The sequence below is a fragment of the Lissotriton helveticus genome, chromosome 5_1 (assembly GCF_964261635.1).
Source record: "Lissotriton helveticus chromosome 5_1, aLisHel1.1, whole genome shotgun sequence".
Taxonomy (NCBI): Eukaryota; Metazoa; Chordata; class Amphibia; order Caudata; family Salamandridae; genus Lissotriton; species Lissotriton helveticus.
In genome coordinates, this window is record NC_136065.1 from 2,040,212,358 (window position 1) to 2,040,240,102 (window position 27,745).

At 44.9% G+C, this 27,745-nt stretch overlaps 1 protein-coding gene across 1 annotated transcript in view; it reads right to left on the reverse strand.

The window, feature by feature from the left end:
• NOTCH4 (notch receptor 4) overlaps positions 1-27,745 on the reverse strand; it is a 435,421-nt gene that overhangs the window by 250,586 nt on the left and 157,090 nt on the right. Inside the window, exons 9-14 of the mRNA XM_078645863.1 lie at positions 24,786-24,899; positions 22,249-22,362; positions 19,594-19,707; positions 17,862-17,975; positions 5,537-5,770; positions 923-1,115 (exon numbers count right to left, since the gene is read on the reverse strand). Coding sequence (XP_078501989.1) covers positions 923-1,115; positions 5,537-5,770; positions 17,862-17,975; positions 19,594-19,707; positions 22,249-22,362; positions 24,786-24,899 — 883 coding nt within the window. The remainder of the gene's footprint in view (positions 1-922; positions 1,116-5,536; positions 5,771-17,861; positions 17,976-19,593; positions 19,708-22,248; positions 22,363-24,785; positions 24,900-27,745) is intronic.

Consider the following 27,745-nt stretch of genomic DNA (forward strand, 5'->3'; position numbering starts at 1 on the left):
AAAGGGCGATACATTATTGCTGATTTTATCGGCAAGAAACTACCGCTAAAGCGGCGATAATGGGCTTGATAATATGCCCTTGTGAATTCCCATAGAAGCCCAGGTTAACACCAGAACCTGGGCTTCTATGGAAATTCACAAGGGCCTATTATCAAGCTCATTATCGCCGCTTTAGCGGCAGTTTCCTACCAATAAAAGCGGCAATAATGTATCGCCCTTTCTTGATAATATGGCCCCTAATACGTAATAGAATCCACCAGCTGAATTTCCCCACCACAGGGACATTACTGCAGAGGCAATTCAGCCTGTCAATTCTATTACATATATATATATGTCTATAGTCCTGTGGAAGGCAAGCACCAAAACGCGTCAACTGTCCCTGTAAATTTGCATTAATGGTAAAGTAATAAAAAGTGGAGAAATCTAGCCCTGCAGTGCCACTTGATTTTTAACTGCGTCAAGAAAAAAGCAGTAGAAACACTTTGAACATATATATATATATATATATATGTATGTATGTACATGGGATTTCTATAGCACGACCCTAGCCAAATAGCAGCGGAGCATTGAACATGGTCAAAGAAAAGAGTAAAGTCAACGAGTAATAGGAGAGGAAGCTGGGCTGAGGACTGTTAATGCATTGTGATGTAGTGTTCTCTAAAGAGGTGAGTCTTCAACGCTTTCTATAAATTGGAGCAACGTTAGGGTGATCCTCATGGATACATCTTGTTTCAGATTCTGGGTACTTAGATGGAAAAGGTCTGCATATTTCACATTTCCTCCAGAAAGTGGTGAATTTCAGTTCTCTGAATGAGGCTTTATTATCTACATTATCCTTTGAAAGAAATCCTAGCACCCACAATTTTGCATGACAATGAAATATCTACCCGCACCCTCCTTCCACATTTCTTCAGGTTCTCACCCTTGGGCATGGCTCTGGCAGGTGCCATGGGTGCAGGGGCTTTGGGTGCAGTGGTCCACCTGGGAGCTGCAGAAAGGCGGTGCAAGCCCGGGTGGGCAGTGGCAGCGGGATCCATTCTTGCCGGACTCGCAGACACCACCATTCTGACATGGGCTGGAGGCACACTCGTCCACATATGTCTCACAGCGCCGCCCTGCAGGTAAAAATATTTAATAACAACCGGGTCTCAGTTGATTACCAGCATTAACTGTTTGATGGACGGCGGGGCAGACAAAGAAGAATGGACAGGAGATTCCTTGCACTCTATTTGTTATGGTGCTAGACACATCACTTCTATTAGAAGGGCAACCTAACTTGAATAAGCACATGCACAATTGAATAAACATACACATTTAAAGGCAACTCTGCTTCTCAGGCTTTAGGAAAAAAAAACTATGGTTAAAACCTAATCTTATTATCCACTGCACTAATAAATGTCTCGTTCAGAGGATGCAAAAATAACAATTGATGGACAGAATGCAGAACAATGTCATACATTCACCTCAGTACAGAGATCTGGGCCTAAATCCATTGTTTGTTTGCTCCCTATGCCATTCCAGTTTGAACCCAGCCATATGCAAATCAGTCTTGACCCTGCGCCCAATAGGAACAGTCCAGCCCGAACTGCCAGGCCAGATCCTCCCTAGACTGGAAACAAGCATCCTAGGACCGGTTTCGGAGTTTCACCCCTCATCAGCCAGGTCTGCATATGGCCAGGTGTAAACTGGGGTGGCATGGTGAGGAAAAGAATGATGGCTTTAACCCAGAACTCTTGACTGGGGTGAATGTTTTGATTTGTTCCGCATTCCATCCATCAATTTTGTGTCTCTTGCTTCCTCGCCCTAAGTGCGCCAGGTATGCTCAGAAGTGGGTCCCGGGCTCACTGTGCCACTGGAATCAAGCTATCCGGGCGGATGAGGGGTGAAACCCCAAAACCGGTCCTAGGATGCTCACTTACATACACAATATGTCTAATTAACACATCTCAAGTACCGCTAATAGGAGAGTAATTGGACCAGGAGGTTCAATGTGTCTTGGACTGGGCATAACGCAGAATTAATAAAACAAAACATGAAACGTAGGTAATAACAGGAAATATTGGAAAATTAGTGTAATCCATGTGCTCTTGAGCACTTGTGCCTGTGCACAAACTGTATGCCAATTGAGAAAGAAAGCCTCGGCAAGGCAAGGCGAAAATGCCGGTGTGGGCAGAAAAAAATAGTACCAAAATAATGTGATAACTTCTAAATGGAGAAACATAGGCAGAGCAGGCGGTTGTTTCATCGATTCAGCCTTCCACCCTCGGACAGCCAGAATGCCTTTCAGATTACTGCCACCCCTGTGTCCTACTTAGTCCCAAAGGTCATATATCTACCGGGAAACATCCTTTACAACGAAACTTTTACAACGCACTACCATTACGACGCAACTTTTACAAAGCAAACCATTACGACGCATAGCGCTGGGGGGCGCTCTAGGATAGGGAATAGGTTTAATGTACTATCCAACACCTTCCCTACTATCCACGGGGACTGGAGTTGGAATAGTAAATCAAACAATTCACTATCCAGCGCCTAAAAGCACTATGCGTTGTAATGGTATGCGTTGTAAAACTTGCGATGCAAAGGTAGGCATTGTAAAAGTATGCGTTGTAACGTCATACATCCATATCTACCAGCCACCCGGATGTAACACTGACTCTGTCACCACCTTATTTGCTGCTATTTTGTGCTATGGGTCATTTTTAATTACGCATGATTTTCTGAGCCTCTAATTATTTCTTTTCATCATTTTAGCCCAAAATTCCATCCAGATTTGCATTTCTAAGTCACTTCCATGGATGTTTCATCTCTTCCATCCCACACTTTTTTATTGGATGTGGTGATGTTGCAATTTGTTGACTATGGGCTGTGCATGGCAGGTTTGAAACCCAACTATCTTCATTACTCCGCTAACCAACAGTGTGGAAGAAGGTATTTGAACCTAAAGCAAACATGAATGCAAGTGTGGGTTGTCAGCCAGTCGAGGGAGACCTTCCTGCCAGTTATTTCCAAACAAGCAATTCAAAAGAAGAAGCGTGTGGGCCATAGGACTGCCTGGGCGACTTTAAGACACATGTGAACTTTCAGGGCCAAGCGCTGCAGCATACTTTCTGCATCACCCTTCTGCAGAAGTTATATCCTGGTTTCTTCCTGATACTTTGTCACCCCTCGATCATTTTACACTCCTGTCAGAGTTGGTCAGGTCTCTCTTCCTATGCAGTCCATTCTCAATTCACCTTTCAGTGTTGTATGTGATCATAGCCTTTGGAATGTAAAACTTGTACTTTTATTCAAAAGTCCTTGTGAGCACACAAAAGATTAATGGTAGATTATGTTCAATCTTGTCCAAAACCCAGTTCTTTATTTTCTTCTTCAACAGAAACTAGCGACCAGTCCAAATATGTAATTTTCAAAAGAACAACCAAGCTTCATCTGTGTGTATATATCTTTTCAATCTCCGTGAAAAATTACTATCATGTGAGCCCACATTGCTTTAAGTCACTTTCAGAAAATCAAATCCACCGATTAACGCATTGCAGTGTTGGTTTGCTCAACATTAACTTAAAACCTGGTTGTTCTGTAGAGAAAGACATATTAGGACTTTGACTGGGGACTAAAGGAAGGACACAGTTACCAGGAAGATATATTTCTGATTTGACCCAAGTGTGATGATATTCGAACAAGGCGTGCAGCTTTAGAGATTTGATGTTATAGCCCTGATGAAGTCCAGTTGATGATGTCAGATGAAACATGTTGGTTAGTTTCTGTTGAAGAGGAAAATAAAGAACTGTATACTGTAACATTGTATTTGGGATTTCCCTTAAATTTGATTGGCAATAGTGCAAACCACCCTTCCTTCGTTTGAGCGCCTTAAAAATGTTAGTATCCACAATATGTTTACCTGGGATTAGCTGCACCAACTTTTACTCTGGTCATCTGAGAGTAACTTGTACTTTTCTTAATTTCATTCTACGACTTTCTAGGCTGCAAGGGATACTGTCTGTCCTATCAAAAGATCTCCACCTGCCTGTGGAGACATGTGATGTCAGTGGGGATTTGGCAGCAGTGAATCTCATTTGAATCCTTGAACATTTGTGAAACGGGCACCATGTTTAAATCGCCAGGTCAGCATACGTTTTGTTTAGAGAAAACAAAGTCCAAAGATGGAGTTTGTTTTCTCTAAACAAAATCCGAAAAGGCTTTGAAGTGCAGGGAGTTTTCTTCCTGTGTTGGGGCCATTCTACACTTTCCTTTCCTCTGCCTCGCAGGTAAAATCAGTCAAGGTCGCCTTGCCCTCAATAGGATGGGGCGATTGCCACTATGGCACGGTGGTCCTGGGGTGGACAGGCCTCCAGGTCAGGAGTTACCACTGTCAGAGCCAGCTGAGGCTCCTCTACCAGAGGTAAACCAGTGATTCTCCCATTCTAAATGGTGTGGGCTGACCGTGGGTTTGGTGGTGCATGGAGACCACTAGTTTGTGGTTGTCTGTTCTAGCTTCACATTTAACATTTTACAAATATTATTCTCACCTAATCACAAATTTCCTTATGGAGGTGGTCATGCTAGGTAGAAAAATGCCCTCCCCCCTGATTGCCAGGTGCTCACAGTGGAAAGGAACCTTCATTGCTCTGTTTTTTTTGTTTCTAGGTCTTTTGTAAATGTTCTGGAGTAATGTCACATAGGGTTTCACCGCTCATCACAGCTATCCAAAGACATCCGCGCGATAAGTGAAGAAGCCGTAGGGTGAGATGGAATACCTTGCACTGAAAACGTTTCTGTGCCATTGAGGAACTTCGAACCTCTCCAGGACTTGTCAGATAGCTTCATATGATTGTTTTCTTGCTGTAGGGGAGGGGTAGGTGTGGCTGTTTAGACAGAGCAGGGCTCTCAAACCCCACACCCTTCTCCCAGTATGATCAAACTTTGAAAAATATTCATTCTAAGGTTGGCAGGTCTTGAGTCTAAATGACTGGCTCTGCTTTGGGCATCTGTCACTTCCGTTTCTGTGCCCCCCAGAGCTCCCAGGGTCAGCTTGTGAGTTGAGAGAAAGCCTACTTGGTGATGGTTTGGCAATGCACTGCGAATCGCCAGAAGGAGTAACTGGCTAGGAACAAAGATACTATTTCAGAAATGCAGACAAACAACTGGAAGCCAAATTCAGCAGGCCCACCAGGAAGTAAGGTACTGTGCTTGTTGTATGCTACTGTGGATGTCAGCGGGATGTCGCCAGGTAGCAGCCATAAAGCGCGTCTTGCCATTTAATTACCATGGTCGCAGGGGTCATGAAGAGAGTAAAAGGAACAGAAAGAAAATATTGCAGTGTTTATATTCTGATGGGTCCACTCCTTGCTCTTTCTGTAGTTTCTCAGCACAAACAGAAGGCTCTTTTGGGTCTAGGGAAAGTGCAAGGGGTCAACCATATGATTTCACCAGGGGGAGTCAAACGGCCTGTGATGTCACATCTGCTACCCCTGCATTTTAGTGATGTGACAGAAAGGGGTATGGAGGATAGTAAAATGGTCTGTGCTCTCACCTGTGGTCCCCAGCGGGCATACACATTGGTACCCGCTCACCAGGTCCTGACAGCTACCTCCATTCTGGCATGGCAGGGACAGGCAGTCGTCGATGTCCACTGCGCACATCTGGCCTGTGTATCCAGGATCACAGACGCAGGAGAAGGCTCCAACACCATCCACACAATGCCCATGGTGGCAGGATGTGTTCAAGCAGTCGTCAATGTTTTCCTGGCAAAGGTGCCCGCTAAAGCCTTGGAGAGATCAAAAAAGGGAGACATTGAGTGGGGTGAGCAGCAGGGAATGAATAAAGAGAAGAGATCGTAGGCTACCATCACAGTGAGAGCCATGTTTGGTTCAAACTTTATTAAATAATTAATAGAAGCTATTTTAATTTTAATATTGAGACAAACAAAATAGATTCCAGCGTTTCACAATAAAAATCTATTACTACAAACTTCTTGGACTCTTTAAAACCACAGCTTTCCATATAAATAAAGCCAACTACATTCAAGTATTTCAAAACATTTAATGAATTCCACGTGTTAATCTTTGCTAACCCTTCAGATTTTTGGGTATTGCGAGGTAACAGCATTCAACAATTCCCATAAGAAGCGAGCAAGCATTGCTTCTCTACTATACCAGGGCTGTTTTAGCCCAAAGTCCTTCCTCAGCCAACACCTATGATTTTGCACCTGGATCAGCCTCGTGCATATGATTTGGGTCAAGCGCTCCCCGTGCTCAGCAACACTGGCCTGTCCATGATGCACGCACGCTCATTGCAGACTGAGTTATAGGACTCAACATAAAGCAGAGACAAATGATTGTAAACCTTGTTCTTTAAGTCACAGGAATTGACATACAAGGAGTGCCCTACTCTGATGGTAGCCTGAACCTTTGTTTACCTAAATCCATAGTTTTGTCATCAGGAAGGGAATGCCCCCCCAAAGCTCAGTGTAAGGCCTGAAGGACATCATGAAGGGACTTCCTGGTGTTCAATGTCTTCAACCCCATTACATAAATCCCTCTCAGAAGCTGAGCTCCTCTCCGGTCTCTGCTATTTCACTACCCCGAACCTAGTACCCTACCTATCGCCTCGTAGCGCTCATGAGTACCTTCTGAACCTGGCTTTGTGGACTGCACTGCAGTCCAGAGTCTGATGTGTCTCGTAGAGCTGTGTCGTGAAAGATGTATTTGTGGAACAGCTAAGCATGGTTTCATCTTTGATATGTCAGTGAGTTAACATATTTGACTGGTAGTAGGTTTTATCGAATCTGCTGTCTTTGTTGTACAGCAGGGTTCTCCAAAGTCAGTCCTGGAGGGCCGGGTCTATGCCAGATTCTTAGCATATCCCCATTTAGATAAATGTAGTTATCTTAAAAATCTGGTATGTATCCGGCCCTCCAGGACCGACTTTGGAGAAAACCTGTTGAATGGCTTCAGTACCGCCTGGCAAGTATTATATGAACAAGCTGATTGAAGGCACATGGTAGAGCTGAGGAACCATCTGAGCCGCCGACTGCCATATATGGGCTGTGGAAGGCAGACGTGAGGAGTTATTTTTACCATGCTCTGTTGTACCGTTCAGTGTGGAGTAATGAGAAGGTGAGCACCTCTGTGAGCACAGTTGTGAGCACAGTGACACTCATCTCTAAGACCTAACTGTGCAGTGTGGGTGTGTGCGCTGTTTTATGTAGGGTGTTCTGTTGGATGTTGCTTGTTAGTGATTCATGCTATTGTTGTGAAGAGGGTGATACCAGGCTTTGGCCCTCATGTATAAAGATTCTATTTAAGGAATCATAATTTGCTGCAAATAACAATTTGCAATTTGTGATTTCTTAAATGGAATGTACACATTTTCATTTGTTAGAAGTGGTCACAAATTGCGCACTGACTTCTAACAAATTTATAGGTAATTTGGGAACAGACCTATATAGCAAAAGGTTGGTACTCAAAATACCGATTGGTTTTGGGTCACAACTTGGCCTGCCTCATTAATATGCACGACGAGGTAGGTTGCAAATAGTGAGCCGCTACGATTGGCTTCAATGGCAGGCATGGTGGCCTGCTGGGGTCAGAAAACCACTATGTCTGTGTTTGCCTTTAAATGAAACAATCTTTAAAAAAGAAAAAAAAATGCAGCCAGTTTTCCGTAAAGGAAAACGGGATGCATTTAAAAAAAGAAAAAATACACAAACCTATTTTATCAGCAGGCAGTAGTTTCATGGGCCACTGCCTGTTCATGGAAAACATTTTTATGAGCACACAAAGGGGAAGAGGTCCCATGGAGTCCACTTCCATTTGCAAATGGCTTAATACCTCCTTTAAGGACGTGGTAAAATATTAATGTTTTGCAACCGTATTTCTATTGCAAAACATTAATAAATAGCTTAGAGATTCAGTATCTGAAAGGCACGCCCTTAACACACTCCATCCAAATACCAAATCTGTATTTATTCCCAAACCCAATTTGCGATTCGGTACAATTCTGTAACATGTTACGGTGCCGCTATTTGAGTTTGGTGAATTAAAAAAATGCCATTTTGCAGTTGGTAAGGCTCTGATTTTACGCACTGCAGCCTTACCGGCTTCATAGCAGAGGGCCTAAACGTAAAATCTTTGTTGTGTTGGGCGCATGTGTGGGTTTTGGGTAATACTTTTCTGCTGGATACTAGTTAGTTCAGAGCAGTGCTTGAAATGGAAAAATAGAAGTGCAGGTACCCTGTAAGAGAGCACCTGCCTGTTTCTGAGAAGTGCCGGTACTCTCCAATTAAAAGTATTACATTGTGAAGTGCAGGTACTATCCCTCTCAAAATAAAAAACTGCCGGTACTCGGTACCGGACAGTACCGGCCTATTTAAAGCACTGGTTCAGAGTGAGATCTGTAAGGCAGTGTTACTTTCTCACCTGGTTACAATGAGTGTTGAGCAGCGATTGGAAGCTGTTTTTACAATTGCAAGGTTATTTAAAGGGGGGTTATTGTTTTGGGAATTAAACAATACACTTGATTAGTTTGCTTGAAAGATACAACAGTTATTTTATGCTGTATATTACAGTTCAAAATATCATTGCCTTTGGAAACCGTTCGCCTTTTGTGAGCTGGGACCTAATGTTCCTACTACACATGCGCGTGAGCTGGTTTGTGTGATTATTTTACTATTGCACAAGTTAAAAAAAGTTCATGACTCCCAGAGAGAATCACCACTACTCACACAGGGTGACGTCATGGCTCACATAGGGCCACTTAATACCAGCGTCATGATGTTATGGCGCTAATTGCACATTTATTCCATTATACTTCAGGGCCCTCGTCAGTAGCTCAGGAAGCTTGCACCACAACTACTAACCATCACAAGTGTGACATTTTAGACTGTTGCAGGCCCCAAAACGTTAAAGATTGCTTGAGCGACATGTGCTAGTCATTTTTAATGTATATTGAATTAATAAACAGCTGTTGTTGTGCTGAACTCCAAATTAATGAACAGCACTCATTGTGGCAGACTGCCATAAGAGCCGGTGCCGAGCACCGGAGACCACCGGCTCAAAGTAAGCACAGGTAAAGAGCAAGGCGGAAGTTCATGTATCACATGCTGATAGAAGGAACTTGTGTTAGGAAAAGGGGGAAATGATGGAAGGAAGATTTCAGGTTCATGAAGAACAGAACAATGGAAGGTGGAGGGGTGGTGGAAGAATAGAAGGGAAAGGAAATGGTGGGCAGAGAATGGAAGGATGACAAGGAGAGAGACGTGGGCAGAGAATAGAAGGGTGAAAGGGTGAGGGAAGGATGGGCAGAGAACAGAAGGATTAAAGAGAAAGGGAGGGCTGGACAGAGAATGGAAGGATGGAAGAGGAGAAAAGGACGGACAGGGAACTGAAGGATGAAAGAGGATAAAAGGACGGACAGGGATCAGAAGGATGAAAGAGGAGAAGAGAACGGACAGGGAACAGAAGGATGAAAGAGGATAAAAGAACGGACAGGGAACAGAAGGATGAAAGAGGAGAAAAGGATGGACAGAGACCAGAGGATGAAAGTGGATGGACGGATGGGCAGAGAATGGAAGGACTGAAGAGAAAGGGAAGGGTGGGCAAAGAATGGAAGGACCGAGTTGAAAGGGAAGGGTGGGCAGAGAACGTTGAAAGGGAAGGGTGGGCAGAGAATGGAAGAACTGAGTTGAAAGGGAAGGGTGGGCAGAGAATGGAAGGACTGAAAAGAAAGGGAAGGGTGGGCAGAGACTGGAAGGGATAAATGAGCAGATACTGGAAGGATTGAATGGAAAGAAAAGGCTGGGCAGAGAATGGAAGGATGAAAGTGGAGGGTAGGATGGGTAGAGAACAGAAGGATGGAACAGAATTCGAAAGGTAGGCAGGCAATGGAAGGATGCAAGGGGGACAGAACGATGGGCAAATAATAGAACGGTGGAATGGAAAGTGAAGCATGGGCAGAGAATGGAAGGGTGGAAGGGAAGGGAAGGGAAGGATGGGCAGAGTATGGAAAGATGGAGGGGAAAAGGAAGGGTGGGCAGGGAGTGGAAGGCTGAAAGGGAAGACTGGGCAGAGAATGGAAGGATCAGCAGAGAAAGGAATCATGGGCGGATAGTTGAAAGACAGATACAGGATGGGTATTGATCAGAAGGATGGGGGTTGACTGGAAGGAAAGATGTATAATACAATGTGCAGATACTGGAAGGATGGGAGAGAGGGATGGGCGGAGAGTAGAACGATGAGTGTTAAGCAGATTGATGGGTGTTGAACATAAACATGGATGGATAATAGAATGCACAGACACGGAAAGGATGGGTGGAGTGTAGGACAATGGATTGAGAGCAAAAGGATGGGTGGAGAATCAAATGATGGGTATTGATCAGAAGGATAGGTGTTGACTGTAAGGATGGGTGGTTAATAGAATGAATATTCAAAGGAAGCATGGGTGGAGAGTAGAAGGATGGGTGGAGAGTAGAAAGATCGGTAGAGAATTGAAGGATGGCTATTAAACACAAAGATTGGTGTTGAACATATGGATGGATGCATAATAGAATGCCCAGACATGGAAAGGATGGGTGGGGTGTAGAACAATGGATTGAGAGTAAGAGGATTGGTGGTGAATCGAAGGGCGGTATTGAAATGAAGGATGGTGGAGAACCGAAGGACTGGTATTGAATGGAAGGATGGATGTTGAGTATCTAAGGGTGGAAGGATAATAGAATGCGCAGACACTAGATGCACGGGTCGAGGGTAGGATGGGTGGAGAACTGAAGGACTGGTATTGAAAGGAAGGATGGATGTTGACTACATAAGGATGGGTGAGTAATAGAATGCGCAGGCACTGGATGCATGGGTGGAGTGTAGAAGGATGGGTGAAGAACTGAAGGACTGTTATTGAAAGGAAGGATGGATGTTGTGGATATAAGGGTAGAAGGATAATAGAATTTGCAGACACTGGATGCACGGGTGGAGTGTAGAAGGATGGGTGGAGAACCGAAGGACCGATAATGAACGGAAGGATGGATGTTGAGTATATAAGGATGAGTGGATAATAGACTGCGCAGACACTGGATGCACGGGTGGAGGGTAGGATGGGTGGAGACCTGAAGGACTGGTATTGAAAGGAAGGATGGATGTTGAGTATATAAGGATGGGAGGATAATAGAATACGCATACACTGTATGCACGGGTGGAGTGTAGAAGGATGGGTGGAGAACCGAAGGTCTGGTATTAAACTGAAGGATGGATGTTGAGTGTATAAGGATGGATGGATAATAGAATGCGCAGACACTGGATGCACGGGTGGAGGGAAGGATCAGTGGAAAACTAAAGGACTGGTATTGAACAAAAGGATGAATGTTGAGTATATAAGGATGGGTGAATAATAGAATACACAGACACTGGATGCACAGGTGGAGTGCAGAAGGATGGGTGGAGAACCGAAGGACTGGTATTGAAAGGAAGGATGGATGTTGAGGATATAAGGATAATAGAATGCGCAGACACTGGATGCACGGTTGGAGTGTAGAAGGATGGGTAGAGAACCGAAGGTCTGGTATTGAACGGAAGGATGGATGTTGAGTATATAAGGATGGGCGATAATAGAATTCGCAGACACTGGATGCACGGGTGGAGGGTAGGATGGGTGGAGAACTGAAGGACTGGTATTGAAAGGAAGGATGGATGTTGAGTATGTAAGGATGGGTGGATAAGACACTGGATGCACGGGTGGAGTGTATAAGGATGGGTGGAGAACCCAAGGACTGCTATTGAACGGAAGTATGGATGTTGAGTATATACAGGTGGATGGACAATAGAATGCGCAGACATTGGATGCACGGGTGGAGGGTAGGATGGGTGGGGAACTGAAGGGCACGCTGTGTAATTAAACAGTGGTCAGATTACGGAAGGTCGGGTGCATTATCCAATAATGGTGAATGGAAGGATGGGTAAATCATTGAAGGTTAAGCAGAGAATACAAGGGTGGAGGTAGAAAGGAAGGATAGAAATGGAACTGTTGTACTATCTGCTGTGGACCGTGCCCTCGGCCGCCATAAACTTATGACAAAATAGCGGAATGGGCAGAAAATAGAAGGATCAAGAATGGAAGGATGACACTGTGTAGAAGGCTGGTGGAGAATAGATTTGTGAATGGGGAATGACAGGATACGTGGATAACGGAAGATGGGCAGGGGATGGAATCTGGGCAGTAATGCAAAGGACGGACAGAGGATGCAACAGGGCAGTAATGGAAAAGATGGGCAGAGGATGGAATCTGGGCAGTAATGTAAAGGGTGGGCAGAGGATGGGATATGGGCAGTAACGGAACAGGTGGGCAGAGGATGCAATCTAGGCAGTAATGGTGGAAAGGGTGGACAGAGGATGCAATCTAGGTAGTAATGGAAAGGGTGGGCAGAGGATGGAATCTAGGCAGTATTGGAAAGAGTGAGCAGAGAATGGAATCTAGGCAGTAAAGGAAAGGGTGGGCAGAGGATGGAATCTAGGTAGTAATGGAAAGGGTGGGCAGAGGATGCAATCTAGGCAGCAATGGTGGAAAGGGTGGACAGAGGATGCAATCTAGGTAGTAATGGAAAGGGTGGGCAGAGGATGGAATCTAGACAGTATTGGAAAGAGTGAGCAGAGGATGCAATAAGGGTAGTAACGGAAAGGGTGGGCGCTGGATGAAATCTAGGCAGCAATGGTGGAAAGGATGGGCAGAGGATGGAATCTAGGCAGTAATGGAAAGGGTGGGCAGAGGATGGATTCTAGGCAGTATTGGAAAGGATGGGCAGAGGATGCAATCTAGGCAGTAATGGTGGAAAGGATGGGCAGAGGATGGAATCTAGGCAGTAATGGAAAGGGCGGGCGGTGGAAGGAGGGATATGTAGTTAAGGGGTGAGCAGATGGGAAAAGGATGAACAAATAATAACAGTAACACTAATTTACAGAATAGTTAGAAAAAACACATTTCTATATAAAGACAATCAAAACACGCGATTTAAAGAACCAGCAGCAAAAAAGTAAAACAAATCCCGTTAGAACAGAACATGTTTAAAAACAAATCTACAAATAGCTGTCATAATGTCCATCTCTTGCACGGCTAATACAGATGTAAAATCAGTTACAAGTACCCTTCTGCCATACTTTAAAAGCAGAGCTGCCATGGGCTGGATTCTAGCAATGCAGAACTTCCGACGACAAACACAGTCACAACCTGCTAGGAATTTTGAGAACACAACCAAAAGATTCCTTGTACTCCCAGGTTATTTTGGAGACGAGTGTAAGTGATTCAGAACTAAACCCGATCTAGCCATTAATAGTGAACAAAGCATGAATTTAGCAGGCACACTGGTTAAATAAAATAATTAAACCAAAGCCTCCATTAACTTCACTCCTTCTAAATGGACATTTTAATGTATTTTAAGCTGTTATAGACCTCCCAGGGCTTTTAGTGCTCAGCAGCAACAATCATTGCTAAATACCCTCACTAATATGGCAGCCACTCACGACAAATTAGTAATTTTGGGGGATTTTAATCTGTGGTTAAACGGTTCTCTTGACTCCCGTCTCCACAATTTACTTTACTCGTGCGAAGGTCTGGGCCTCCTCCAGTAGGTGTCTAAGGCCACTCATAAGGCTGGGCATCTCCTTGACCTTATCTTTTCCAAACCCCACCTTCTGCATATTGGCGAAATTTTGCCGATGGATTGGACGGATCATTCCTTGATAACATTTTTTGTTGAGCTTAAGACCCCGTTGACTCAGGTCTCACGCCCTTTGACTGAATATACCAGCAGAGATTGAAGGGCTCTGACACGTTCGAGGAGCTCTGGCCCTGTGTTCAAGGTTGGGAATTGCTTCTCTTCTGACATGCAAGTTGCGGAGAATTACGCCTCACTATGTCGAAAGATCACCTCGACGCTGGACTACTGTGCCCCTCTGAAAACCACAGGTGTAAGGGCAGAAATTCTGCCCCTTGGTTTAACACCACATTATTAGATCTTAAATTAATGTGTAAACAGGCTGAGAGGAGATGGAGGCGAGGCTATAAGGAGACTGACAGGATGTTGTGGAAAATAAAAATTGTGGAATATAAGAATGAGATTAGAAGGGCTAAAGACGACTATTTCTCCTCCGTAATTTGCAATGCCTCTCATAGCGCTAGAAGCATTTTTAATATTTTGAATAGTCTTACCAGTCCTGACTGCTCTAGGAATGTAATAGCCACCTCACAAGAACTCTGTGAGAACCTAGCTAGGTTCTTTCGGGAAAAGATCCAGCTGATTATTGATGATCTTGAGGGTGGCCAGCAAGCATCTGGGAATTTAGCCCTGGCGGCTGAGTGCACTGTAGCGCTAGAGGTGGGCGACTCAGAAGGTGTGGACAATGGTCCTGTTTGTCAGGTTCCTGAACAACTCTGCGAGTTTGCGCCTTTAACGGTGGAGGACTTCAGCAGATTGGCCCAGGGTATCTCCTCTGGATCACCTCTGGACCCGGTACCACATAAGATCTGGAAGGAGTATGCGGAAGAACTGTTCCCTTCTCTGCGTCTGATCTGTAATCAGTCGCTAATCAGTGGTGTTATTCCCCCACAGTGGAAGCAAGCTTTGGTGTCCACGCTATTGAATAAGCCCTCTCTTGATCCTGAATGTTCAAAAAATTATAGGCCTATTTCCTTGCTGCCGTTCCCTGCTAAAATCATGGAACGGGCTGTTAGTATCTCTCTGTCTTCACACCTAGAACACCACAATCTGTTGGAGGAGGTTCAGTTTGGATTCCGGCCGGCTCATGGGACCGAGACGGCTCTGTTGACCATCATGGACGAGCTTCAGAGGTGGGCAGACAGGGGACAAGCAGCAGCACTGATCTTGCTCGACCTGTCTGCCACCTTTGATACAGTCAACCATGAGATCCTGCTGAGAAGATTGAGCGAGGCTGGGGTGAAAGGCTGTGCCTTGCGATAGTTTCTATCCTTTTTGCAGGATAGACAGCAGGCGGTGTCCCTTCCCCCCTTCCAATCTGCCCCTCCAAAGTGTTTCATGGGGTACCTCAGGCATCGGCAATTAGCCCTATTTTATTTAATGTGTATTTAAAACCTTTGATTGCTGTCATCAAGGCATACAATATCGACATCATAAGTTATGCCCATGACAAGCAGCTGATCCTCTCCTTCGACGGAGAGGATTCGATATCAGTGGAGGCGTTTCACAACTGTCTGCAGGACATGGCCCGCTGGCTGCAGGATAATTCTTTACAATTCAATGCAGGAAAGACAGAGGTGATCTTTTGTGCTGCAAATAAGATCCCACATCTTCTTCCCCAGTTCTTCCGGCAACAACTGTCCGAAATCTGGGCATTATATTTGAAAATAAGCTTACTTTGGAAGCTCAGGTCACTAAAACAACTGCCTCTTGTTTAGCGATCATCAGATCCCTTCGAAAAATTTTCCCGTTACTACCTTCTCAGGTACATACCCAAGTAGCAAGATGTACGATTCTCAGTAGGCTTGACTACTGTAACGCTCTCTTGTTTGATTCTCCAAACTTCCTGCTGGACAGACTGCAAAGGATCCAGTAAGCAGCTGCCAAACTAGTCTTAGGGTGGCCTAGTAGTTCCTCTGCCTCTGCAGCTTTGGCAGAACTTCATTGGCTCCCCCTGAGACAGAGAGTGCAGTTTAAATCCCCCTGCCTTGTTTTTAAAGCCCTTCATGGGATAGGGCCCGTGCGTATGATTGGTACACCTCCACAAGATTGCTTCGCTCCTCGTCGGGGAGATTGGTGAAGGTTCCTAGATTTAGGAAGGTTAGGTCAGGAGGTAGATCCTTTGAGGTGGCAGTGGCTAAATTGTCGAATAGACTCCCCAGGGAAATTAGGCAAATTAGGGAGCTCCTTCCCTTCAGAAAAAGGGGAAAAACCTGGCTGTTCCCCAAGACCTAGACGCCGGATCCCGCTCTTGACTCACTCCACTTTTGAGCTACTTAGCGCCAGGATGCCTGCAAGGTGACAGTGCGCTCTATAAGTTGAATAAATACATAAATAAATAAATAAATGTAGATAAAATCCTTTGTAAAAGAGGCATTGGTCCACGCCTTATCAAGACTGAGGCTTGAAAGGAAAGAAAAAAAGAGGCACAGTTCTTAAATAAAATAAGAAATAGCGCTGCTCTCTGACTGCCCAACTTGAATCACTGAAATAATGTCTGAAAGAGCAAACCAGCAACCGAGGGCGACGCTTTCATTGTCAAGCGAAAGAGAAATGTCCCTCCTACTTCAAGCATTTCAAGCCAGTCTGCAACTTTAAGCCATCAGCACTGGCTCACTTGAGCAAATGATAAGCTTATTTCCAGCATTCCCCTTCGGATTACTGTATTGTAAGATCTAAGATCTAAGATAATAGGTCAAATCTAAGATAAGAGCTGGACAACCATGCAAAGAACTCTCAATGTTTTGGTGGTATGCCGTAAGGATAAGTGTGACAGGGAACCATAAACTGAGAATAGTAAGGGCCTTCTTTGGAGTTGGATAGACAGGGTGCTCCATCACAAACATGGCGGGTGCCAGGACGGCTAAACTTTTGGTTTGCCTGCTTTATTGAGAGTCGGGCAAACCGTTGTGTTCCTGCAGCCCAACCCTCCTCTCGCTCCACCAGCTGAAACCTTAGACCGAGAGGATCATGGACATTAGGCCACCTGTCTAATCACATCAAAACATCTGTCCTATCAAGGGAAGGCATTCTGGTGTACCTTTGTCCTGCTCAGGACTGCCAGGGAAAGCCTGGTGGTCCCAAAAAGGAAAACACACAAATGACGCCTACACTTTGGGATAAAGCTCCCAGTGTGTCAGGGACATTTAATTTCAGTTTTTTAATAATAAACGTTCACTGTGGGTGTTTTTATTTGAAAAACTCAACCCTATAATGTGTAGGCGCATTAAAAAAGCCGCCCGTACAGCAAAGCAAGTGTCTTTATGGAGCCGCTGTAACGGTGACCGCTCTAAAGGCGCAGAAAACTCTGGGCCTGAATTAGAGTTCGGCGGGTGGGTTACTACATCACAAACATGACAGATATACCGTCCGCCGTATTACTGGTGCCATAGGTCATAATGCATTTGTATAACGACAGACTGTCACATTTGTAAAGAAATATACTGTCCGCCAAATCTAAATCATGCACTCTGTCTGCCTGGCGGAGAACTCTGAATACGTTGGGTTGTAGATCACCTGGGAATGGAGTACAGAAGACCAGGGTCTAAATAAGGCCCTATTTGGCCTCAAATCACTCACTAATTAAAGAGCAGTTTTAGATGTAAATTTCAAATCAGGTTTCCAGTTTAGGTCATCCATGAATAACACTCCGGGATACATGTGTTGCTTTACAGATGCATGATGATGATGAAAAGAAGAAGATTATATTATTACAAATGGGAGACACAGGGTGGACGAAAGAAGGACACATGCGAAAAGAGAACAAGATTATATTATTACAAATGGAAGACACAGGGTGGACGAAAGAATGACACTTGCGAAAAGAGAACAAGATTATATTATTACAAATGGAAGACACAGGGTGGACGAAAGAATGACACTTGCGAAAAGAGAACAAGATTATATTATTACAAATGGAAGACACAGGGTGGACGAAAGAATGACACTTGCGAAAAGAGAACAAGATTATATTATTACAAATGGAAGACACAGGGTGGACGAAAGAATGACACTTGCGAAAAGAGAACAAGATTATATTATTACAAATGAAAGACACAGGATAGATGCAAGAAGGACGCTGGGTGGACATAGGAAGCATGCAGGGTGGATACAGTGCAGGTGTAGTCAGTTAAGGAAGCAGAAGGACAGTTTCATCACTTACCTTCCGAACAGTGGCAGGTGAATGTGCCCACCCCGTCCATGCACTGCCCTCCGTTCTGGCAGGGGGCGCTGGTGCACTCATCGATGTTATTCTCACACAGGGAGCCATTGAATCCTGAGAGGAACGGACAGCAAGTGTTATAAACCAAAGGAGTTCAAGGACCAGGTGTGTGACCATCCAGGTGAGAATGGCGTCATCCGCTCGCCCCCTCACAAGTATTTAATCTAGTCTAAGCCTACTCTCCTTCTGCACATACCCCTGCTTTACTCTTTCATCAGACCCATTACACTGCCTATAATTTATTGATGGGCCTCAGCAGTTTTACAATTACAATTACAATTACACCAAAATAACTATACATTAAAGCAACTATGCCCATATTAGAATTGTACGGAACTAGGACCCACGTCAATCCCATCGGAATAAACCAGAAACCTAGGATTTGTCCTGGACAACAAACTCACCATTGCACCTCGGGAAAACGCTGTCACTTCCTCTTGCTACCTCATCTTAGGAATGCTATGCAAGATCTTCAAGGGGTTACCCCAAACAACCAGAGTCTCCATCACTCAAGCCCTCATCACAAGCAGGCTAGTCTATGGCAATACACTCAATGTCGGAATTCCAACCCACCTCACACAGAGACTGCAGACCATTTAGAACAATGCTGCCAGTTCCATCCTCTACCTCCCTCGCCACACCAACATCTTGCCTCACTTCAGAGAGGTCCACTGGCTCTTCTTTCAGAAACGCTGCTAATTAAAGCTGCTCGCCCACGCATTCAAGGCCCTCCACAACACTGGACCTGCCTACCTCAACCACCGCCTACACTTCTACCAACCCACCAAACAACTGCGATCTACATCTCTCTCTCTTGCATATATCTCACACATCCACAGAAGTAGCGTTGGAGGTCGCTCTTTTTCCTTTATTGCCACCAAGACCTGGAACTATCTCCCCTACACATCGGGCACTCTTCTTCACTACTAGACTTCCGCAAGAAGCTGAAGACATGGCAAGTCAACTAACCCTATGGATCTCATTCGGTTGACTCAACCAGTCTCGCTTGAACTACACACCTGCTCAAGAGCCTGGATATCTTCACGCGTGACAAGCGTGTGCAACAAATCGACTTAACAGAACATAACATACCATACAAAAATGTCAACAGAAATTCTCTCACAGGCTACAATGGAAATAAAATGAGAATCCCATTTAGGGTTAGGTACTACATAGGCTTCTGTCAAAAATTGACAGATGCAATGTTGGCCCAACCACTGTTTTCCCCACCTCATTTGGAGGTTAAGTGAACACTGTGTTCAAGCAATAGTGCCTCCACCCCCGAACTGTTTATCGGCTCTCCGACTCAAGCATAATAGTGGTACTTATTGTTTCCTGAACACCTTGTGTTACTCTTCTGGGGTGGACGTCCTGAGATGGCAGGTAGCACCACAGAGCCTTGACTCTTACAGACAGGCTCGCATCCTATGGCTTTAGAGCATCTACGTAGCTGATATATCAACGTGAACAGACATATATGTGCCTTGTTGACACTCGATCCTCTCTAATGTGTTGTCCCAACATCTTAACACTCACTTTCTACAGTTTTGTCTGCTTTCATTAGATTTTTTCATCTCTTCCCTGTTGCCCATTCTTCCTCTTTCCGCCCAGGTCTCTTTCTGTCTCTGATTATGCTCTTTGACCTTTTAATCCATCCACCCCGACGACTTACCTGGTTGGCACTCACAGTCAACCCCATTCGGGCGATCGGTGCAGACCCCTCCATTTTGACAGGGGCTGGTGAGGCACTCGTCCGTCTCGATCTCACAAAAAACACCTTCATATCCTGCAGCAGGGGAGAAGAAGTAGAAAGAGCAAAGTCATTATGGAGCAGGTTGGTAGGAAGAACAAAGACAATCAAAACGAAAACAAGTAAAATAAAGGGCTTTCATCCCTGGAGGCCGTGATCCAGTCAGGAGGAATGCTTACCTGCACAGAGCAACCGCGTTCACATAGTAAAGTTGTTTTAGGACCTTATGCCAGTGAGTTCTCTGTCTGCTAAGATTAAACATAGCCTCAGGCTAAAAGATTTTAGCAATGAAGAGGGGAAAGCGGTAATCAGGAGTTATATGTCGGAGAACTTTCTTTGGGTCCTGAGCCGGTGACTTCAATAGCCCACAAGGGATGTATGACGTTACAACGCAGGCTATTACAACGCCTGCCTTTACAACGCGGTTTTTACATCGCAAACCTTTACAACGCATAGCGCTTAGAGGTGCTGGATAGTGATAAGTTTAATTTTCTATTCCAACTCCAGTCCCCGTGGACAGTAGGGAAGGTGTTGGATAGAAAATTAAACGTATTCCCTATCCTAGAGCGCCCCCCAGCGCAATGCGTTGTAATGGTTTGCGTTGTAATGACCGTGTTGTAATGGTAGTGCGTTGTAAAAGTTTCGTTGTAAAGGTTGTTCACCGCCCACAAGTGATCCGCAGATAGACATGGAGCAAAGTAGAAGAAGCGGACATTGAGGTAAGACACGCAAATAGAGGTGACGTTGTTTATTTTACTAATGGTCTGTTAATCAACAAGTAATGCCATTTAGCACTTTCCAGTGAGAGTTTGTGACTTTGTAGACTTTTAAATTGCAGTGTCCATGCTTTTCTTTCATCTCATTAAGTCAATGGTATTTGCAAACTAATCTTCCATGATAATCTGTACTGGCGTTCAGTCTTTGACTGGTGGTGTTGGATTCAAATCTGTAATGTTTCCAGAGGGCTGGACTCAATAATGAGCAGAACCTGGATCCAGAGAGGTATAAGGCAGTAGCCCCGGCTTGCCGAGCCTCTCCACCCCTAGCTAAGAGCTAAAATCACGGAGACTCGCTCCAAAAGACTGGATCCACAGCCTATGTAGCAGGGTAAGTTTGGCTTCACCCTTTCTCGTCTTGACAATGCCATATAAATGTGCATACAGTACAATATGTTTGTGGGCTTTAATATCAATAAACGTAAAGTGGTGCAATTGACCGAGATACGGAAGGCGCATTTGCTGTATAATACAGATATTTTACATGAGTGAGCATACTAATATTTGCCCAATAGTGGAACCAAATTTCAGTTTTCATATATATCTGCATTTGTGTAGTTTGAGAAATGTTGTTAATATACTCAAGTATTCATTTGAAGAGTCCCCAGCATTTATTTTATAACTGTGTATGTATCCATAACAATGCATTTGAATGTGTATTGTATTTTTTGCTATGTTAGCTTGACCAAAGGCCTTAATCATTTGGATCCTACTGTTTAACCTTCAATGTGAAAGTTTGTTCGGGTTGCAATGTTTTCTTCTTCTACGCAGATGCGCTCATGTGATCCCATAGTTAGTCGAAGGCAGATTGTGTATGAGAGATAGTAAGGCTCGGAGGAGAACTCTTGGCAAGGACGAGAGGCATTAACGAACAAAGGGTATATTTACAAGGGAAGTGGTGGAGCACGGCGTTAGCCTACTTGGATTAACACCGTGCTCCTCCACTTTGGAAATGCAGGACTGCACTGTATTTACAACAATACGGTGCAAACCTGCGCTGGCGCTAATTACAGCTGCATAAGCAGGCAGCCTTGCACCATAATGCACGGGTATCTGCATTGTGGGAATGATTGTTTATGTGCAGAAAGGTGCCCCTTCCTGCACATAAACAATCTTAAATGCCGATTTGTAACTTCTATGTGTGCTGTTTGTGCACCTAGAAGTAGCAACTCGTCTTTTTTAAAATGATTGTTTATGTGCTATGTGCACATTGCAGCACACATAGAAACAATAAAAACGAGGAGAAATAAAGCATTTCTCCTCGTTGCACTATGTTAAGACCAGGTTTTGTTTGATCTTAATTTTGGCACTGCCCCATATTTACGCCACCCTTGTAAATATGGAGCAGCGTCAAAATCAATGGGTGTTGCAGTGGAACGCCCACCACAACCCCCACTGCCCTACCCTTTCCCGGTAAGTATAGCGTGAAAGAGTGCCTTATTTACAAGGCAGCATTAAGCCAAGGGGTTAAGGGGCTGTAGATCACCTGGGAATGGAGTGAAGACGGCCAGGGTCTAAATAAGGCCCTATATTTCCTCAAATCACTGACTAATTAAAGAGCAGTTTTAGATGTAAATTTCCAAACAGGTTTCCAGTTTAGGTCACCCATGAATAACACTCCATGATACAAACGTTGCTTTACAAATGCATGATGATGAAAAGAGAACAAGATTATATTATTACAAATGGGAGACACAGGGTGGACGCTAGAAGGACGCTGGGTGGATGTAGGAAGGAAGCAGGGTGGATACAGGGCAGGTGTACTCAGCTAAGGAAGCAGAAGCACAGTTTCATGACTTACCTTCGGAACAGTCACAGGTGAATGTGCCCACCCCGTCCATGCACCGCCCTCCGTTCAGGCAAGGGGTACTGGTGCACTCATCTATGTTATTCTCACACAGGGAGCCATTGAATCCTGAGAGGAAGGAACAGCAAGTGTCATAAACCAAAGGAGTTCAAAGACTAGGTGTGTGGCCATCCAGGTAAGAATGGAGTCATCCGCTCGTCTCCTACGATTTCATCTAGTCTAAGCCTACTCTCCTCCTGCACATTCCCCTGCTTTACTCTCTCATCAGACCCCTTACACTGCCTCTTATTTATTGATGGGCCAAAGCAATTTTACAATTACACCAAAACAACTATACATGAAAGCAGGTAAATCCGATTGTAGCCCATATTATAATTGTACGGAATTAGGACCCACGTCAATCCCATTGGAACAAGCCAGAAACCTAGGATTTATCCTGGACAACAAACTCACCATGGCACCTCAGGAAAACGCTGTCACTTCCTCTTGCTTCCTCATCTTACGAATGCTATGCAAGATTTTCAAGTGGCCACCCCAAACCACCAGACGCACCGTCACTTAAGCCCTCATCAGGAGCAGGCTGGATTACGGCAACACTCTATGCTGGAAATCCAACCCACTTCACACGGAGACTCCAGACCATTTTGAACGCTGCCCCCAGGCTCCCTTGCTGCACTCACATCTCGCCTCACCTCAGAGAGCTCCATTGGGTCCCCATTCAGAAATGCTACTAATTCAAACTGCTCACCCACGCATTCAAGGCCCTCCACAACATTGGACCTGCCTACCTTAACCACAGCCTACACTTCTACGAACCCGCCATACAACTGCGATCTACGTCTCTCTCGCTCATATTCCATGCATCCACAGAAGCAGAGCTGGAGGTCGCTCTTTTTCATACATCGCCACCAAGACCTGGAACTATCTTCCCTACACATCAGGAGCTCTTCTTCACTACTAGACCAGCAAGAAGCTAAAGACCTAGCAAGTCAAGTAACCCTACAGCTCTCTTTCGGTTGACTCACAGCCACTCTCACTTGACCTACAGACCTGCTCAAGAGCCTAGATACCTTCACGGGTGACAAGTGTGTGCAACAAATCATCTTAACATAACATAACATGAAGAAATATCAACAGACATTCTCTCACAGGCTACAATGGAAATAAAATGACAAACCCAGTCAGGACTGGGTACTGCATATACTTCTGTCAAAAATTGACAGATTCTTTGTTAGCCCAACCACTGCTTCCACCACCTCATTTGGAGGTTAGAGGAGCCTTGTGTTTGAAGCAACTGTGCCTCCGCTATCCCAAGTTTATCAACTGGTTCCCTCAAGCCTAACAGTGGTACTTAATGTTTCCTGAACACCTTGTCTTACTCTTCTGAGGTGGATGTCCTGAGATGGCAGATACCACCAATTCCTCAAGCCTTGACTCTTACAGGCCACCATCCAATGCATCTACAAGACCAGAACGGGAGGAAAGTCCTTTTCCTGCCTTGCAGCCAAGGTCTGGAACAATTTCCACCTCCGGCAAGTCCCTACACTGCTCCAGTTCAGGAAGGACCTCAGGATCTGGCTCTTTGGATGACCCAAGCACTCAACTGAGCAGCCTCCCTACACCCTAGCACCTTGAGACCCTCGCGGGTGAGTAGCTGCACTTTACCAACCCTAATTAATTGACTGAGACAGGCTCACGTCTTATGGCTTTAGAGCATCTGTGCAGCTGATATATCAACATTAAGAGACGTTTACGTGCCTTATTGGCACTGTAGCCTCACTTGTCCTATCATCTTTTTACTCACTTTCTACAGTTTCTTCTGCTTTCGTTAGATGTTCCCATCTCTCCCCTGTTGCCCATTCTTCCTCTTTCAGAGTGGGCTAAAGAACGGTGATGGATTAAACCCAGATCTTTTCACTGGGTGTGAGTGTTTGATGGGTTCAGGTGCTCCGTCCATTACCACCCCCTTTTGTACCGCTTTTGGCCGCCATAAGTGTGGCAGGGTATGCTCAGACGTGAGTCCCTTGCTCCGTCCATTACCACTCCCTTTTGTACCGCTTTTGACTCTTACAGGCCACCATCCAATGCATCTACAAGACCAGAACGGGAGGAAAGTCCTTCTCTTGCCTTGCAGCCAAGGTCTGGAACAATTTCCACCTCCGGCAAGTCCCTACACTGCTCCAGTTCAGGAAGGACCTCAGGATCTGGCTCTTTGGATGACCCAAGCACTCAACGGAGCAGCCCCCCTACACCCTAGCACCCTAATTAATTGACTGAGACAGGCTCACGTCTTATGGCTTTAGAGCATCTGTGCAGCTGATATATCAACATTAAGAGACGTTTACGTGCCTTATTGGCACTGTAGCCTCACTCGTCCTATCATCTTTTTACTCACTTTCTACAGTTTCTTCTGCTTTCGTTAGATGTTCCCATCTCTCCCCTGTTGCCCATTCTTCCTCTTTCCGCTCAGATCTCTTTCTGCCTCTGATTATACTCTTAGCCCTTTTCATCCATCTATCCTGAAGTCTTACCTGCTTGACACTCACAGTCAACCCCGTTTGGGCGATCGGTGCAGACCCCTCCATTTTGGCAGGGGCTGGTGAGGCACTCGTCCGTCTCGATTTCGCAAAAAACACCTTCATATCCTGCAGCAGGGAAAAAGAGCAAAGTAAATATAGAGCATGCTGGTAGGACGAAGAAAAGCATTCAAAACTAAGACAAGTAACATAAAGAGCTTTCATCCATGGAGGTTGGTGATCCAGTCCGGAAGCGCGCTTACCTGAGCAGAGCAACCTCGTTCACATAGTAAAGTTGTTTCAGGATCTTATGCCAGGGAGTTCTCTGTCTGATAAGATTAGACATAGCCTTAGGGTAAAAGATTTTAGCAATGAAAAGGGGAAAGCGACAATAGGGAGTTGTATGCTAAAGAAGTTTTTTGGGTCCTAAACAGGTAATGCCAATAACCCACAAGTGATCGTCAGGTAGACATGGAGGAAAGCAGAAGAAGCGGACATTGTGGTAGGACAGGCAAACAGAGGTGTCATTGTTTATTTTACTAGGGGTCTGTTCATCAACTAGTAATGGCATTAAGCACTTTCCTGTTTGTAGACTTTTAAATTGCACCATCAGTGCTTTTCTTTCATCTCATTAAGTCTATGGCATTTGCAAACTAATCTTCCATGATAATCTGTACTGGCTTTCAGGGCCAGATGTACAACCATGTCATTTTGCAAGTCGCAAATTGCGCTAAATTTTGCGACTCGCAAAATGACATGGACACTGTTAGCGATTCTCAATGTGGTTCCAAATTGCATGCCTCATCAATATTCATGAGGCACTCGCAATTTGCGATCTCATTGAGAATGGCAGGACCTTCCACGCATTGTGGCTTGCTGGGCTCACCAGACCTCCATGTCTAGGACTGCTTCTAAATAAAGCAGTTTTTTTTTAAATACAGTCAGTTTTCCTTAAAGGAAAACAGGCTGCCTTAAAACAAAAAATGAAACGTTTTTGTTTCTTCTTTCAAGGGCAGGTATTGTTCCCTGGGACCCATGCCTGCCCCCACAAAATATTTTCCCCTGCATTTGGAAAGGGGAAGGGGTCCCCTTGGGACCACTTCCCATTTGTGAGTGCATTACCATTCTCTTGAAGAGGGCTGTAAATTGTGAGTGTTTTGCAACCGCAAATGCGGTTGCAAAACATTCTTACATAGGGTAGCTAGGCGCAATTTGGAAGGGACGCCCTTGGAACGCCCCTTTCTAATTGCGAGTCGCAAATAAATTGTGACTCTCTAAATAGGGTTTGTACATGGCCCTGTAGGTTTTTGCATGCAGGGTCGCAAACCCGTTTGCGCATGCAAAAACCTGTCATACATCTGACCCTCAGTCTTTTACTGGTAGTGTTGGATTCAAGCCTGTAAATGTTTCCAGAGGGCTGGACCCAATGAAAGGAGCAGGACCTGCGTCCGGAGAAGGCCGGCGAAGAGCTCGAATCACGGAGACTTGCTCCACAAGACTGGATTCACAGATTTCACTTCAACAGGAAAACTTAGAAACCTCAAAATATAGCAGAATGGAAAATGGTCAGGCAGGGTGAGATTCGGGCCTCAAAGGTATGGCTGGGCCACAGAATGGCCCCCTGGTTTCACTGGCAGCCTTTATTCTCCCTTGATTGCAGCAACATGGTCTGTGTAGTTATTTGAGTCTGCCCACAGCTGCCCACTCACAAGTTGTAAGTCAAGAAATCGCCAACTCTGTCCTACCACGCCTGCTTGCAGCCCTCACCAGAACTACTTCTACATATGTAGCAAACTGATAGCAAGCGAGCAGCGAGCCTCACGGATAATAAATAACCACCTCTGGCTGGATCTGAAGCGTTACAACTGGTTATTACCTAAGGTTACAAACTGTGGGCTATGAAGACCCCTTCCCCTCCAGCATCATCCAATGTAGTGAGGTTGAGGGCTCTCTTGGACTCATCCCTTTCTCACATACGTTCTATGCTGAGAGATTGCTATAGCCCCTTTACCAGGGAAAAATCCTTGAAATGAATTTGCTTAGTCTTAATTCTCACTTTGGCGCCCGGCATCTCAAAAAGGTGTCTTATCTTCAGAGAATTTACTGATCTTTGAAAGATAATGCTACAATAACTACTTTTTTGGATTTAGTGTGTGTTGAGCTCTAGAAGGATGTGGCTAAGGCATGGCGGGGCCACATGAGGATCCTTCCTGGTTCTTGAACAGGTTCTAGCATTGTCTAAACCTCCACTCTCTTGAGCCGGAGACTGGCTCTGGCACCCTATGCGAATGTATGACGTTACAACGAATTCCGTTGCAACGCATGCCTTTACCACGCATGCGTTACAACGGAATTCGTTTTCCACGCTTAACCTTTACCTCGAATATTCCTTTACCACGCATACATTTACACCGTTTTTTGTTGTAGATGTATGCATGGTGAGGGCATACTCTTGATAAAGATTAAAACTCTCCCCTTACATTCCCCCAGCCTCATTCCTTATATTTACCCTTAACCCTTAATATATATATATATATGTATTTTACTAAAATACCCCTTACCTTTTAACTCGCCTTCCCTCCATCTTCTCTGGTTACGTCGGACATACGTCGTTAAGAGGAAGCGGAAGTTACTTTCCGTTTCCTCCCTAACGACGTTGATAGCTTCGGCTTTAGCTTCGGCTCCTCAGGTTAGTTTTGTTTTTTGGGGGGGAGACCCCCCAGCCCCCCTTTTTATCCCAGCGCTTTATTTTTTTTTATGGGGGAGACCCCCCAAACCCCCCTTCGTTTTTCTTTTCATTTACCACACATGCCTTTACTACGTATTTCGTAGTAAAGGTATGCGTGGTAAAGCCTTTAGTTGTAACCACGCATGCGTTGTAGTGCATGCGTGGTTAATGATTTCGTGGAAACGGCTTCGTTGTAGAGGTCGTTTCCCCCCTATGCACTAGAGGAGCCAGCGACAAGTCTGCAGTC